General features: G+C 36.4%; 1 protein-coding gene across 5 annotated transcripts in view; it reads left to right on the forward strand.

Moving 5' to 3' along the window:
• Positions 1-16,896, forward strand: part of BRWD3 (bromodomain and WD repeat domain containing 3) — a 156,017-nt gene extending 139,121 nt beyond the window's left edge. For 3 of the 5 annotated variants that reach the window (XM_005908810.2, XM_070365388.1, XM_070365390.1), the window contains 2 exons: positions 1,045-1,203; positions 10,270-16,895. In XM_005908810.2, the coding sequence (XP_005908872.1) occupies positions 1,045-1,203; positions 10,270-11,024 (914 nt within the window). In that variant the 3' untranslated portion in view covers positions 11,025-16,895. Of the gene's footprint in view, positions 1-1,044; positions 1,204-10,269 lie in introns of all 5 variants that reach the window. The other 2 variants (XM_070365389.1, XM_070365391.1) reach the window with 2 other exon arrangements.
• Positions 16,897-17,418: the final 522 nt, after the last annotated feature.

Here is a 17,418-nt window from a genome sequence, read left to right on the forward strand (position 1 = left end):
ACCATTACTGGTCAGGGCAGAGACTTGGATTACCATGATATTGAATGGTTTGCCTTGGAAACGAACAGAGATCATTCTGTCATTTTTTAGATTGCATCCAAGTACTGCATTTCGTACTCTTTTGTTGACTATGATGGCTACTCCATTTCTTCTAAGGGATTCTTGCCCACAGTCATAGGTATAATGGTCATCTGAGTTAAATTCACCCATTCTAGTCCATTTTAGTTCTCTGATTCCTAAAATGTTGACGTTCACTCTTGCCATCTCCTGTTTGACCACTTCCAGTTAACCTGATTCATGGACCTAACATTCCAGGTTCCTATGCAATATTGCTCTTTACAGCATCACACTTTGCTTCTATCACCAGTCACATCCACAACTTGGTGTTGTTTTTCCTTTGGCTCCATCTCTTCATTCTTTCTGGAGTTATTTCTCCACTGATCTGCAGTAGCATACTGGGGACCTGCCAACCTGGGGAGTTCATCTTTCAGTGTCCTATCTTTTTGCCTTTTCATACTGTTCGTGGGGTTCTCAAGGCAAGAATACTGAAGTGGTTTGCCATTCCCTTCAGTGGACCAAATTTTATCATAACTTTCCACTATGACCCGTCCGTCTTGGGTGGCCCTACAGGGCATGGCTCATAGTTTGATTGAGTTAAACAAAGCTGTGGTCCACGTGATTAGATTGGTTAGTTTTCTGTGATTGTGGTTTTCAGTCTGTCTGCCCTCTGATGGAGAAAGATAAGAGGCTTATGGAAGCTTCCTGCTGGGAGAGACTGACTGAAGGAGAAACTGGGTCTTATTCTGATGTGAGGGGCTATGCTTAGTAAATCTTTAATCCAATTTTGTGTTGATGGGTGGAGCCTGAAAATTTAATGATGTAATAAACCATTTGTTCTCAAAATGTTCATATTTTTTCCTTCAAACAACTTGTAATTTTGATGTTAGAGTGAAATAACTGAGTAAGCTATAGTTTTAAAAGCAGCCTTTTTAGTTTTTATGAAAGCATAATTATGTTAACATTAGTCTTTTTTTAAATGTTAAGTTTCAGATGCTGCTGAAGGGCTTTCACTGTATTTACTTGATGATGAACCAGACGGGCCATTTTCTTCATCGAGCTTCAGTGGATATAACCGAAGTGGAAATAGCCATGACCCAGGGAAAGCCAAATCATTTCGAAATAGAGTTTTGCCAATTAAGCAAGGTAAGAAATAAATATGAACTGGGCATTTATTCTTTGTTCCTTTATCACAAATCCTTTAAAAGCTGATATATTTAGGTAGTAAAATTTAGCATGTCCTTAAAATTAATGAGGATTTCAATATTGTCAAATTTGAGGCAGATAGGATTTCATATGTACATTTCCAAACATATCTTAGTTTTTTAAAATAAAATTTAAAATGAGTAGGGAAGAAAAACTAAATAAAGTTATCTTTCCCTGAGCATATAAAACCCAGACTGTTTGACATATTTAAGATTGTTCATTTTATTAAACCACATTAAGAAAAAAGGGAAAAAAATTCAGTATCATCTTTAAATAGGCCTAATATTTCTAAGGGCTACCTGTATTTTACAAAGGGTTTATGTCAAGAAATGAGCCTTCTTTCAGTCAACACCCACTTTTGAAACTTTCTTTTTGTTTTCCAGTTATATAACTCAAATTATTATCTTTCTCCGGGGCCTGCTGTCTCAATAATTAAGGGGTTTTCAGACTGCTCTACCTATTTCTTGGTAATCCACAGAGGTACTTCAGAAAGTCGCAGAAGAACTTTCTCTGTTCAACCAGAACAACTCTTTTTTTTGTTTTTAATTTCATGTATGAGCTTTGAGCTTTCATATAGCTTTCATTTGAAGAATAATTTTCATTGCTAAAAAGGAAATCACTGACCTAATAATTCATTATCATGTACATCCAGTTTGGACCATGTCTGGCGGCATCAGTTATAAATACTGAACGTTATGCAAACTTTGTTATAGACCCTGACCATGTTCAAAGGAAGTTCTGATGTAGTCATCTGTTTGAAGTTTGGAAGAATGATTAATATTCTTTTACAAATACCTTTTTTGGAATATATACATTCTAATTTATATAAATTTAATGAAAGATTACATTGTTTATTATTATTAAAGTATTAAATAGCTTAAAATATATATTCTAAAGTTATATTTTATGTTATAAGACAAATATTGAAGCGTCTGATTACTTTAAAATAATTAGTGGCTTCATTTTTCCCGGTCTATATCTTTACCTTCACCTTTGATCCTGCTATACATTGTATATTCATTGCCACTTCTCTTTTTGTCCTTTCCTCCACTGTCAAGCTTTTAGAAAGTATAGCTTCTACTTTTCACCTCTGTTTCCTTTCAATCTAAACATCCCTTTATCCTTTGTAGTCTTACCTCTGCTGCCACCACTCCCCAAAAGCTATTCTCCTCAGAATCACCAGTAATCTTCAGTGACCAACCAGTGTCCTTTTCTTAGTACCCCACCTCCTCGATCTCTCTATATCTTTGCATGCTATTGACTACCTGCTTTAGGAATTCCACTGCTTAGCTTCTATACTCTACTGATTGTATATCTCTGTTTTGCCTATATTTCTATATTTTTTCTTTTCTTTGGCCCTTCATGCCTCCTATTTGCAGTTTCTCACTTTTTTTTGTCTTTTACAAATAAAGGAATCTAATAACTACATCAGTCATCTTTATGCTGCTGCTAAGTCGCTTCAGTTGTATCCGACTCTGTGCGACCCCATAGACGGCAGCCCACCAGGCTCCCCCATCCCTGGGATTCTCCAGGCAAGAACACCGGAGTGGGTTGCCATTTCCTTCTCCAATGCATGAAAGTGAAAAGTGAAAGTGAAGTCACTCAGTCATGTCTGACTTTTAGCGACCCCACAGTCTGCAGCCTACCAGGCTCCTCCATCCATGGGATTTTCCAGGCAAGAGTACTGGAGTGGGGTGCCATTGCCTTCTCCGGTCTTTATGCTAATAACTCCAAATTCATGTATCTAGCCCTAACATCTGTTTGTTCTATCAGTATAATTTATAGTACTTCCTAAAAAAAGGTTGCCTTGTGTGCTTAGCATCCATTTTTCTGTTTCAAGTGTGCTTCTTTCTCTGCACTCACTATTTTAATGACACCGTCATCTTCTGAGTCATCCTGCTTAAAATCTTAGTGTTCTTTGACTCACCTTTTATCCCTCATAAATGTCACATTCTAAGTTTTGTAAATTCTACAACTTTTTAATATCACTTAAATCTCTTGTCTACAGTTCATATTGCTATCCCCATAGTTTTTTGCCAATCTAGTAGTCAGCGTGGGTGGTCACAATAAGATACTACAGACTGGGTAGCTTAAACAACAGATGCTCATTTTTTAGCAGCTTTATTGAGATACCATTTGACATTTAAAAATTGTATGTTTAAAGTGTACCACTTGATATTTTGTTATATATATATATATATATATATATGTACTGAGAAATGGCCACCAGAGTCAAGCTAACATTATCCATCACCTCTACATAGCCACTGTGTGTGTGTATGTGTGTGTGTGTGTGTGTGCACGCATGCCTGTGTGGAGAAGGTTTAAAGTCTAGACTCTTAGTGAATTTCAGGTATACAATACAGTATTAACTGTTGTCACCATGCTGTATATTTGATATCCAGAATTTATTCATCCAGAATAACTGAATCTCTGGACCCTTTTACCAACACCTCCACATTTTTCCTCCCTCCAGCTCCTGGCAGCCACCATCCTACTCTTTGCCTCTATGAGTATGACTCTTTTAAATTATACATATAAGTGATATTGTGCAATATTTCTTTTTCTGTATGTTGCTTATTTTGCTTAGCCTAATGTCTTCCAGTTCCATGCATGTTGTAAATGGCAGGATTTCTTTCTTTTATCCATTCATCTGTAGGAAGATTGGCTGTTTCCATGTCTTGCCTCTTATGAATACTGCTATATTGAACATGGAAATACAGACATATCTTCAAGATCCTGATTTCTATTTCTTTGGATATATGCCCAGAAGTAGGATTGCTGAATCAAATGGTAGTTCTGTTTTAGAGAACATGTTTACTGATTTCCATAATGGCTGTACTGATTTACTTTCTCTCCAGCAGTGTGCGAGGGTTCCCTTTTCTCTTTATCCTCCCTAACACTTATCTTTTTTCAATTTTGTATTTTATTATTTAGTTTTTAGAAATTTTTTGGCTGTGCTGTGCAACATGTGGGTTCTTAGTTCCCCAACCAGGAATTGAACCTACACCCCCTGCATTGGAAGTGTGTAGTCTTAACCACTGCCAGTCTTTATCTTTTCAATATTAGCCATCCTAACAGCTGTGAACTGATACCTGATTGTGGTTTTGATTTTCATTGCCCTGATGATTAGAGATGTTGTGCACCTTTTCATAAATCTGCAATAGACATTATTTTCTCACAATTCTGCAGGCTCAAAATCCAAGATCAAGGTGCCAGCAGGATTGGTGTCTGGTGAGGACTTTTCTTCCTCGCATGCTGATGGCTACCTTCTCCCTGTGTCCTCATGTGGCTTTTTCTTTATATACACAGTCAGGGAGAGCCAGAAAGCATTGGTGTGTCTTTCTCTTCTAAGGATGCCAGTCCTAGTGTATTAGGGCCCATCTACCCTTATGATTTCTTTTAATTTTAATTATTTCTATAAGGGTCTTGTCTCAAAATATAGTCATATTGGGGGCTAGGGCTTCAACATATGTATTTGGCAAAAGGTGGGAGGGCACACAAAATTAAGTCCATAACACTTATGCCAATCTTGTAGTTATGATTACCATACAACCCTACTCTTTGTTCTCTCCAGTTTTTCCAGTCCACTCTCCTGTTTTCCTCCTACCCTGCTTATCTTTGCCAATTATTTTTTATCTTTAAATGTTGAAATATATCAAGTCTTAGTCCTCAGTCAACTTCTTGCTCTCTCGATGAGCTTTCTCAGTTCTCTTCACCCTAAATGTTACTTTTTTACTGAAAATTTCCAAAACTATATCTCCAGCTCTATTCAGGTCTCCCTTGATTTCTAGACTGTGATATCCACCTGATTTTCTTTTTCTTCTTAAAATGCCTTAAGATTTCTGATAGTATTTAAATCTGGAATCTCTATTTTTTTCAACAGCTTGCCCAAACCTATTCTCCTTCATTGTTCTCTAACCAAGCAAAATATCTCCACCATCCACCAAGTTATTCAGGCCATAAAACCTTGGAGTTGACTTTCCTTTTTACTTAGTATTTCATATCCAGACAGTCAACAAATCCTGTCAGTTCGAACTATAAATGTTGGTTCTGATAGCTCCTCCAGAAGGAAATATATAAATCCAATCACTTCTCACCACCTCAATTGGTAAATCTCTCATGATATATTACATATCATGTCTATTACAGTGTACTGTCAATTGATCTCTGCTTCCAGTCTTGCCCCTTCTCTGTTCTGTTCTCTGAACAGCAACCGTTGGTGTTCAGATGCTCAGTCATGTCCAACCCTTTGCGATCCCATGGACTGCAGGATGCCAGGCTTCCCTGTCCTTCATCATCTCCTGGAGCTTGCTCAAACTCATGTCCATTGACTCAGTGATGATGCCATCCAACCAGCTCGTCCTCTGTCATCCCCTTCTCCTCCAGCCTTCAATCTTTCCCAGCATCAGGCTCTTTGAAACAGGTGGACACAGTAATGGAATTTCAGTTTCAGCATCAGTCCTTCTAATGAATATTCCAGGGTTGATTGCCTTTAGGATTGACTGGTTTGATCTCCTTGCTGTCTAAGTCTTCTCCAACACTACAGTTCGAAGGCATCAGTTCTTAGGCACTCAACCTTCTTTTTGATTTAACTCTCATATCCATACATGGCTACTGGAAAAACCATAGGTTTGACTAGATGGACCTTTGTTGGCAAAGTAATGTCACTGCTTTTGAATATGCTGTCTAGGTTAGTCATAGCTTTCCTTCCAAGGAGCAAGTGTCTTTTAATTTCATGGCTGCAGTCACAACCTGCAGTGATTTTGCAGTCCAAGAAAATAAAGTCTGTCACTTTTTCCATTGTTTCCACAACTATTTGCCATAGCACAGCAACCCTCAGTTCAGTTCAGTTCAGTCGCTCAGTAGTGTCCGACTCTGCAACCCATGGACTGCAGCACGCCAGACCTCCCTGTCCATCACCAACTCCCGGAATTTACCCAAACTCATGTCCATTGAGTCAGTGATCCCATCCAGCCCATCTCATCCTCTGTCGTCTCCTTCTCCTCCCACCTTCAATCTTTCCCAGCATCAGGGTCTTTTCAAATGAGTCAGCTCTTCACATCAGGTGGCCAAAGTATTGGAGTTTCAGCTTCAACATCCATCCTTCTAATGAATATTCAGGACTGATTTCCTTTAGGATGGACTGGTTGGATCTTCTTGCAGTTCAGGGACTCTCAAGAGTCTTCTCCAACACCATAGTTCAAACACATCAATTCTTTAACACTCAGCTTTCTTTATAGTCCAACTCTCACATTCATACTGGAAAAACCATAGCCTTCACTAGATGAAACTTTGTTGGCAAAGTAATGTCTCTGCTTTTTAATATGCTCTCCAGGTTGGTCATAATTTTTCTCCCAAGGAGTAAGTGTCTTTTAATTTCATGACTACAGTCACCATCTGCAGTGATTTTGGAGCCCAAAAAAGTAAAAAAAGTCTGCCACCGTTTCCACTGTTTCCCCATCTATTTGCCATGAAGTGATGGGACCAGATGCCATAATCTTCGTTTCTGAATGTTGAGCTTTAAGCCAACGTTTTCACTCTCCTCTTTCAATTTCATCAAGAGGCTCTTTAGTTCTTCTTTGCTTTCTGCCATAAGGGTGGTGTCATCTGCATATCTGAGGTTACTGATATTTCTCCCCACAATTTTGATTCCAGCTTTTGATTCATCCATCCCAGTGTTTCTCATGATGTACTCTGCATATAAGTTAAATAAGCAAGGTGACAATATACAGCCTTGATGTACTCCTTTTCCTATTAGGAACCAGTCTGTTATTCCATGTCTAATTCTAACTGTTGCTTACTGACCTGCATACTGATTTCTCAAGAGGCAGGTCAGGTGGTCTGGTATTCCCATCTCTTTCAGAATTTTCCATAGTTTCTTGTGATCCACACAGTTACTTTGGCATAATCAATAAAGCCGAAGATGTTTTTCTGGAACTCTCTTGCTTTTTAAGTGATCCAGTGGATGTTGGCAATTTGATCTCTGGTTCCTCTGCATTTTGTAAAACCAGCTTAAACATTTGGAAATTCATAGTTCAAGTATTGTTGAAGCCTGGCTTGGAGAATTTTGAACATTACTTTACTAATGTGTGAGATGAGTGCAATTGTGTGGTAGTTTGAGCATTTTTTGGCATTGCCTTTCTTTGGGATTGGAATGAAAGCCGACCTTTTCCAGTCCTGTGGCCACTGCTGAGTTTTCCAAATTTGCTGGCACACTGAGTGCAGCACTTTCACAGCATCATCTTTTAGGATTTGAAATAGCTCAACCAGAATTCCATCACCTCCACTAGCTTTGATCATAGTGATGCTTCATAAGGCCCATTTGACTTCACATTCCAGGATGTCTGGCTCTAGGTGAGTGATCACACCATTGTGATTATCTTGTTTATGAAGATCTTTTTTGTATGGTTTTTCTATGTATTCTTGCCACCTCTTCTTAATATCTTCTGCTTCTGTTAGGTCCATACCATTTCTGTCCTTTATTAAGTCCATCTTTGTATGAAATTTTCCCTTGGTATCTCTAATTTTCTTGAAGAGATCTCTAGTCTTTCCAGTCTATTGTTTGCCTCTATTTCTTTGCATTGATCGCTGAGGAAGGCTTTCTTATCTCTCCTTGCTGTTCTTTGGAACTCTGCATTCAGGTGGGTGTATCTTTCCTTTTCTCCTTTGCTTTTTGCTTCTCTTCTTTTCACAGTTATTTTTAAGGCCTTCTCAGACAGCCATTTTGCTTTTTTGCTTTTCATTTTCTTGTGAATGGCCTTGATCCCTCTCTTCTATACTGTGTCATGAACCTCTGTCCATAGTTCATCAGGCAGTCTATCAGATCTAGTCCTGTGAATATATTCCTCACTTCTACTGTATAATTGTTAGGGATTTGATTTAGGTCATACCTGAATGGTCTAGTGGTTTTCTGTACTTTCTTCAATTTAAGTCTGAATTTGACAAAAGGAGTTCATGATCTGAGCCACAGTCAGCTCCCAGTCTTGTTTTTGCTGACTGTATAGAGTTTCTCCATCTTTGGCTGCAAAGAATATAATCAATCTGATTTTGGTGTTGACCATCTGGTGATGTCCACGTGTAGAGTGTTCTCTTGTGTTACTGGAAGAGGATGTTTGCTATAACCAATGTGTCCTCTTGGTAAAATTCTATTAACCTTTGCCCTGCTTCATTCTGTACTCCAAGGCCAAATTTACCTGTTACTCCAGGTGTTTCTTGACTTCCTACTTTTGCATTCCAGTCCCCTATAATGAAAAGGACATCTTTTTTGGGTGTTAGTTCTAGAAGGCCTTGTAGGTCTTCATAGAACCATTCAGCTTCAGCTTCTTCAGTGTTACTGGTCAGGGCATAGACTTGGATTACCATGATATTGAATGGTTTGGCTTGGAAACGGAGAGAGATCATTCTGTCGTTTTTGAGATTTCATCCAAGTACTACTGCATTTCGGACTCTTTTGTTGACTATGATGGCTACTCCATTTCTTCTAAGGGTTTCTTGCCTTCAATCACAAAAAATTAACCAATCTAATCATATGGACCACAGCCTTGTCTAACTCAATGAAACTATGAGCCATGCCATGTAGAGCTACCCAGGACAGATGGGTCATGGTGGAGAGTTTTGACAAAATGTGTTCCACTTCAAAGGGAATGGCAAACCACTTTAGTATTCTTGCCTTGAGAACCCCATGAACAGTATGAAAAGGCAAAAAGATGGAACACTGAAAGATGAACTCTCCAGGTCAGTAGGTCCCCAATATGCTACTGGAGATCAGTGGAGAAATAACTCCAGAAAGAATTAAGAGATGGAGCCAAAGCAAAAACAACACCTAGTTGTGGATGTGACTGGTGATGGAAGCAAAGTATGATGCTGTAAAGAGCAGTACTGCATAGGAACCTGGAATATTAGGTCCATGAATCAAGGCAAATTGGAAGTGATCAAACAGGAGATGGCAAGAGTGAACGTCAACATTTTAGAATCAGATAACTAAAATGAACTGGAATGGCTAATATTAACTCAGATGATAGCAACCATAGCACTCTTTTAATGTAAATTGAATCCTGTCATTCTCTAGCTTTAAAATCCTACATTGGCTGTCATCTCCAACTTATTTCCTATTTTTCTCTTCTACTCTTAATTTTACTGGTTTCTGTTTCCTCCAGTGTTAGTCCAGATATCACCTCATTCAGTTTTTTTCCAAAATACTGCCTCAGCCGAAAAGTCTTCCCTAGCTATTATACATACATTCACACTCTTTTCTTTACCCACTTTTCCTTTTCTTTATAACCCATTTTAGTACTTGAAATTATTTATTTGTCTGCTTCATTGTCTATCAGGGTTTCACACTAAAATATAAAATATAAATTCAAGGAGCAAATACTTTGTCTCATCATTGCCATATTCCAATGTCCATTGCCGTATTCCAGTGGCATTCCATCAATGCCAATTCCAGTGCAATGCCTAATGAATGCATAAGATTATTCTGAACATGTGCCCATGTTCCCTCCTAGAGTTCAAGCCCTTAAATTTTTGCCTAGCTTTTTCATCCCCTGTCATCCCTACACAGTCCCTTCATCCCTGCGAAAATTAGTCAGACAAAAATAAAATCCTTAGTATCTTCCATTTCAGGAGCTTCCCTGGTGGCTTAGTGATAAAGAATCTGCCTACTAATACAAGAGATGTAGGTTCGATCCCTGGGTGAGGAAGACCCTCTGGAGGAGGAAATTGCAACTCACTCCAGTATTTTTGCTTGAGAAATCCCATGGACAACGGAGCCTGTCAGGCTGCAGTCCACGGGGTTGCAAAAGAGTCAGACATGACTTAGCATCTAAACAACAACATCTTCCATTTCAAACAGATTTAAATTCATACACCAACACTCTGTATGGTTTTACACCATCTATATTTGGGCACGAAATATTTTTTGACAGTTTCTTAATTTTTGAACATACATAATCATCTTATCAGTGTCAAAGCTTAACTTAAAAAAATTTATTCATCTTGATTTAGATCACTCCATTGATGGACCCCTTACAAATGGTGATGGCAGAGAGCCCCGGACAGGAATCAAGAGAAGACTACTTAGTGCATCAGAAGAAGATGAAATCATGGGAAGAGAAGAGAAAGAAAAAAAAGAAACAAAAGAGAAATCACATTTATCCTCCTCAGAGAGTGGAGAGTTAGAATCCAGTTTAAGTTCTGAAAGTACCTGTGGTTCTGATTCTGACTCTGAATCAACTTCCAGAACAGATCAAGATTATGTAGATGGAGACCATGATTATAGCAAATTCATACAAACTAGGCCTAAAAGAAAACTCAGAAAGCAGTATGCCAATGGCAAAAGAAACTGGAAAACGAGAGGCACGGGAGGAAGGGGCAGATGGGGAAGATGGGGTAGATGGAGTAGAGGAGGCAGAGGAAGAGGAGGCAGGGGACGAGGCAGTCGAGGAAGAGGTGGAGGTGGTGGGAGAGGGAGAGGAAGAGGGAGAGGCGGAAGAGGTGCTTCTAGAGGAGCCACCAGAGCCAAACGTGCACGTATTACAGATGATGAATTTGATACTATGTTTTCAGGACGCTTCAGTAGACTGCCTCGAATTAAAACAAGAAACCAAGGCAGGAGGACTGTTTTATATAATGATGATTCTGATAATGACAATTTTGTGTCCACTGAAGATCCTCTGAATCTTGGTACATCCAGATCAGGCAGAGTGCGTAAAATGACAGAAAAAGCCAGGGTTAGCCATCTCATGGGATGGAATTATTAGCAGTTAATAAATTTAGAATAATTTAAAAAATTCAATGGCCTTCTACTGCAGGGAATTTACCAGGAAATCTACAAAGCAAGTTGTGTGGGGACTTCTGCTTCCTTTCACATTGGTGCTTTTCCATTATGCCAGTATACATTTATTTCAAGACTTTTGATCTCCACACTTCATTTGTTCAAACAAGCCTTACTCATTAGGCCTTAAATTTTAAAAAAAATTCTACACACACACACACACAAACCACAGACACACTACAGATTTACTACATTAAGGGAGCATTCAGCTTCTTAAGAGTAGCATGACATTTTTATCTAAATGGAATATCCCTCTTTTGCTTTTGTATCACAGAAGTATAGCACCTTCTTACAGAGTTTTATATAGTTTGTTTTTGCCATTTTGATTCTTGTACCAGTAATAATAACTTTTGCACAATACACCAATCCTAAAGGCAGCTATTAAATGTTTACAGTTTCTATATTGTAAGAACGATCTGGATTATTTTACTCTTCCCAGGCCAAACTTTCATGAATTGTACTGAACTGAAGTATATATTTATACTACAGTTTTTTTTTGGGGGGGTGGGGGGTTCTTAATATGCTTTTCATTGATTTGCTTAATTCATGTTAAAGGTAAGAAAGGGTTGGTGCCTTGTAAATATGTAGCAGATCTTTGTGGTGTGTCCTGATGTGTGCATTAACTTTATTAAAAAAGAATACTTGAGGTATCGATCTAGACAAGGTGCCAAATGCAAAAGTTTCTTGCATCCATTTTCTTTTTTCTGTTAAATTTTATTGCATTAATAGAACTTGTGTAGCTTAAAGAATAACTTAAACATTTGAAAAATCCTCATCCACAAAGAATAACTGAATAGTAGCTCAGCTACCTCTATTAACTACAACTACTGGAAACATTAAGAAAAATAGATGCTGTTATTCATTATAAGGAGAAACTAAGGAGAAATAGAACAAGCATGGTAGGAATGAATACTCATAAGTTATAAGCTGAGAGGTTGTTGATAATTGTATTGGCTCTCAAATGAATAGTTGTAATTAAATTTTCTCAAGTATCATAAGCTCTACCTTATTAGGCTTTTCTTAGAGCGTATTTGTGTAAGTAGACTTGATCTACTGCTTATATATCCCTGCTACCACTTGCTATTTAACAGCTGTGAGTGACTGGTATTGAATTTTAAAATGTAGCACAGCACCTAGTTTGAGTTGGAATGTTTTAGCTAGCTAATATTTTGAATCAATGTAGGTTCAGCTCATACCATTCCAAAGGGTTCTTCTGTTAATCTTTCAGAATAGAACCTGGTTGCACTGCACACTGATATTTTGAGTCATTATTTTATAGATTAAAAATAAACCCTATGGTCTTGTTTACAGCAGTAGAGTGCACATTGGTTCCATAAGTGAGCTTGAGTTCCAAGATCAATTTTACTCCTCAAATTTGAGGGGTTGCAAATTTGCTAATTCATTAGATACCCTAGATTTTTGAGGTAAGAATAATATTGATCTCTGTTTTTGTAACAACCAGTTTGCCCATAAATCAAACTTATGGAATAAAAGGAACTTCTTAATATATGCTTAGTAATCCCAGGATATTTCATAAGCTAATGTATTTGTCTCATGTTTTCATTCATTTCATGCATCTGAAAATCCTTAAGTGCAGAGGAAGGAGTACACACATAGCATTGCTTTTTCGGTTGGGTTGGGTAGAGGGTTTTCTTGGACTAACATCTTTAAACAATTTTCACTTGCAGTAGAAATGATGTTCAGGCTTTAAGAAAGTATTGCAAATTATTAATGGAACTAATTTATATTTCCTGACAGTAGATCAAGTTTATTTTTGGTTGTTGTAGTCTACTTTTCACTAAACCAAAATTACTTCTGGTTGTAACTCAGCTGCCACTTTTAACCCATAATATATATATTTAAAAACATTCATGTTTAAAACTCTACATTTGATTTTTGATAAAATGTACTATTTTAGTTATTCATATCTTGGACATTTAGACTAAATTTGTGCCTGTGTTTTCCTGGAATTGATAACACTTTGGCCTACCCTATTCAAAGTAACATAGTTACTTAAATTCATGGATATATCCAAATGTGTATCATGTATATCGTTGTAGTGTGAAAATTTTTTTTGACATTCTTCTATGAAGAGCTGACCTCTTGAAATGTAGAAGAATTGCCATTTGTGTGGTTTAGCTATCTCAAGCTTTATTTATAATTTATTTTGAAAAATAAAAATGGCACATTTATTTCCCAAATGTCAAGATTTTCTAGGTTTAGATAATTAGAATAAAAAGGGTGAAGACATTTTAAAGAATATTTTATATGTAGTGAGATACTGTGAAAATACTAGTGAACAGCATTTTGCTGTAATGTTGACTTCAGTTACTAGGATGTAAAGAGTTAGTCACCAGGGTATGTTAGATGAGCATAGTTTTCACTTACTACAAAACAGATAATTTTCTGTTTGCATGCAAATTATTTTAATAAGTGTAAAAATAAAAGTTTGGAAGACAGTGTTTTTACCTTTATATCTGGATTCCCACCCCCCAATTTATACTTTTTTTTTTTTTTTTTTTTGTAATATCACCTCTTGTGAATGTGTTGTAATTTGTATTGCATTGATATTTTATCACTTTAATTTTTTAGAGGTTCTTTAAACCTAAATAAGATCTGGGTTTAGCCATAGCAAAGCAAGTAGGAAATGAGCTAAGAAATTTGGAAAAAAAAAAAAGTCTAAATTTTAAATGAATTTCTAAGAAAAAAGTTACATTTAGGTCCATGAGAGCATATACATGTACAAGCCTATTCCCGTTCTAGATATTAATAGTCAATGAATTGTAATGTTTCTCATGAATGCTAATAATGTTTAAATTCCCAGCTTTAAGATTCTAGCATGTGTATCTGTTTATGAAACAGATTGTGTTGCTTCTATGGCTTGCTGTGTGTATCTCTTCCAGCAACAGGATGCTCTCTAAAACATTCACTGGCCTCTTAGTGTAATGACTAAATTTGTGTGTGTGTGCGTGCACGCATGCACTCATGTGTGTGTGTGCACAGATCTATATGTAGATTTTTTTTCCCTCAATTTAACATGTTTTATCTCAGACATTAAAAAAAAAAAAAGTTTATATGGAAGACAGCTGTATTCACTGTCTACCAATTCATTGCTTCTGTTGTAAAGCACTTACCCAGTATATATACTGCTTGATTATCCATATCATTATGCCTTCTAGATAAACAATCTACGTTTTGTTGTGTACATATGCCCTATTTTTAAAATTTAATTTGCCCTTCTTTCATGTGTTTCTTTGTCCATTTCCTTTCCCAGAGATCAGGCTTGTGCTAGAATTCTTCCATACAGCACTTTGTTTCACCCAGAGGCTAGGAAACTGAGTAAAATTATTAAATCTTATTCTGCACAACTGTGTGCTCAGATATCTAACTCAGCCTTCCGATATTTTAAAGTAAATTTGAGTGATTTATCTTTGTCATTGCTTTTGTTGTAATCCTAGATTGTCATCAGATAATAACAGAATGATTGAAATAGAAAGATGTGTACGCCACTTCTAACTTTTGACAAAAACTTTTTGGAGAATTTTTCAAAATTTGTATCTTGTAGTGATAAAATTAAACATCTATTACTTGCTTATATATCTCGGGAATTATTTTATGCACATTTATCAACTGGTACTTAGGTTTAAAGTTGGCATTTTCTTTTTAAGTTGGAATTTTCACATCCACAGAAGGGAGACTTAACTACATAATTTTCAGTATACTTTGATATCCTGCCTTTTAAACAATAACCAACATTTTGAGTTGGGAAATACATAATTACTTCTGGGGGAAGAAATGGAACTTTTAACATTTAAAGTTCATTGTTTTAAATGTTAATTCCATCCCCAACATTTTTGTGTTACGTGAGGCTTTATGAAAGTTATTGAAAGTAGAATATTCAAAGATCATTTTCCCAAATTTAACGTTTTGATTAAATTTTAATTATGAAGTTAAATTATATTTATGGTGCTGTATTTTGTATAATATCTATTGTCCTCAAATTTCTTGACATTTATTTCTCATATAGTCTTATCCTTATTTCCTATTCCATCATTTCTCTCTTGCTTGCTCTTACCTTCATTTCTCTTTCTGCAATGAAGACTGTACCTAATTTAGCAAACTTCAACAAAACTGGCAATTTATGATTCATTGATGGGAGAAGTACAGTAGAAAGGCCCTGCAGTTTAGAGTTAAGATGTGTTTGTTTATTTATATGTGTGCCCATTTGTTACTCTTAGACCTATCTTAATTAAATTTAGAATATGATACTTTGACATAAAAGCATTGTAAGTATTTTCTAAAAAATAAAACTATTGATACATATTAAAATTGCCATTGGTAATTGACTTTTGAAATCACATACAAGAATATTTAGAAACCCACTTGGGAAATGTGGTTTACATGTGTCACCAGATACATATTAGGCAGTACTACAAATGTTAATTCTTTAAACAATACTGTGGTGATGGCAATCAGTAATTTATTTCTTTGTCCTGTAACTTATCATCCTTGTCTTTTGTAATTCCTAACAAAGTATTAACAAAATTGTACCTTATGTTTGTTCTTAGTATCCGTAAATTTTAAGGTGGAAAATCATTCAGTTAATAGTTGATGTGATGTTGTATATGGACAAAATGTCCATTAAACTAAAATTCAGTAAAGAAAGGTAAACTAAACTGGCTTGGTTTATAAAAGATGTTTTGTTTGGCAGTTATTAGTCATTATAAGCAATTATCTTCAAAGAAAAAAAAAAACTGGACTAATTTGTTGCCATTCTTTATGGGATGTTTACAATAAAATTCCAAGTTGTTTGGAATCAGTTGCACTCTTGCTGCTTTGTGCTTCAACTCAGATACTGGAGATAAATTAACAAGAAGAAAGAAATATGGAGTTACCTTTCCATTATCCAGCTTCAGAGACTGTAACATGTAACTCTTAGGCCTTTCCTTTCTTGTTTCTTGTAATATAGTATTTCATTGTTATTATTTTAGTCTAAGAAATTAGGGTGCTTCTTCCTATCAAAGAATTAAGGTTTTTTTTTTTCCTTAGTTGTTTCAGATATTCTTTGGGTCATTTTTAGGTAATAACTATGTTAACATTTCAAATGTGGGCTGCTTGGTGCATTAAAAAACAGCCTGCAAAGCTTTATTTAACATTTTGTTTTATAGAGAGAGCTCTTTGAAATGAATATATTTCTGATGTGTTTAAAGCTTCTTACAAGTTGTAGCAGCTGAGCTTATGAATCTCTACCATTCTTATTTGTAGTAAAATTGCCCACAGAGGCTTAACTCTATTATAAATGGTGCTTTGATTCAATGTACGTAAAAGAGGGAGAGAAGTAAGGTTAGAGGTAACTTTTGAGCCAGGAAGTGAAGGGTTGTTTAACAAGAATATTCCACTTCTGCAACTAAATGGTTGCTGAGAATTTTCTTCCCAATGGTCAGAACTCCATTTGCTTCAAGGTAAGTAAGCTGGCTAAAGACTGTATTTTTTATACATATACTGTATTTTGTGCATTTAGAATTAAGAAATAAGGTATTTAGAAAAACTTACTACCTTTGCTTTCCAGCATCATCCTATGGCTATGAGAGTAGTCCACATTTTTGCAATATTTGGAGATTGAAGTGGAGATACATTGTTTGGTATTTATGTGTAGTTGCTTGATTGGTTAAAGATAGTCTTCTTTAAAGATACAGAAGTGTACCTTAAAAATTACTTATTAACAGGCTCTGATGTTTTCTGACTTCACCTGATAGTTTTTTTTTTTTAATTTAAATTTATTTATTTTAATTAGAGGCTAATTACTTTACAATATTGTATTGGTTTTGCCATACATCAACATGCATCTGCCACGGGTGTACACATGTTCCCAATCCTGAACCCCCCTCCCACCTCGCTCCCCATACCATCCCTCTGGGTCATCCCAGTGCACCAGCCCCAAGCTTCCTGTATCCTGCATCGAACCTGGACTGGCGATTCATTTCTTATATGATATTATACATGTTTCAGTGCCATTCTCCCAAATCATCCCCCCGCCCCTCCCACAGAATCCAAAAGACTGTTCTATACATCTGTGTCTCTTTTGCTGTCTCGCATACAGGGTTATTGTTACCATCTTTGTAAATTCCATATATATGCGTTAGTATACTGTATTGGTGTTTTTCTTTCTGGCTTACTTCACTCTGTATAATAGGCTCCAGTTTCATCCACCTCATTAGAACTGATTCAAATGTATTATTTTTAATGGCTGAGTAATATTCCATTGTGTATATATACCACAGCTTTCTTATCCATTCATCTGCTGATGGACATCTAGGTTG

The sequence above is a fragment of the Bos mutus genome, chromosome X, assembly GCF_027580195.1.
Source record: "Bos mutus isolate GX-2022 chromosome X, NWIPB_WYAK_1.1, whole genome shotgun sequence".
Lineage (NCBI taxonomy): Eukaryota > Metazoa > Chordata > Mammalia > Artiodactyla > Bovidae > Bos > Bos mutus.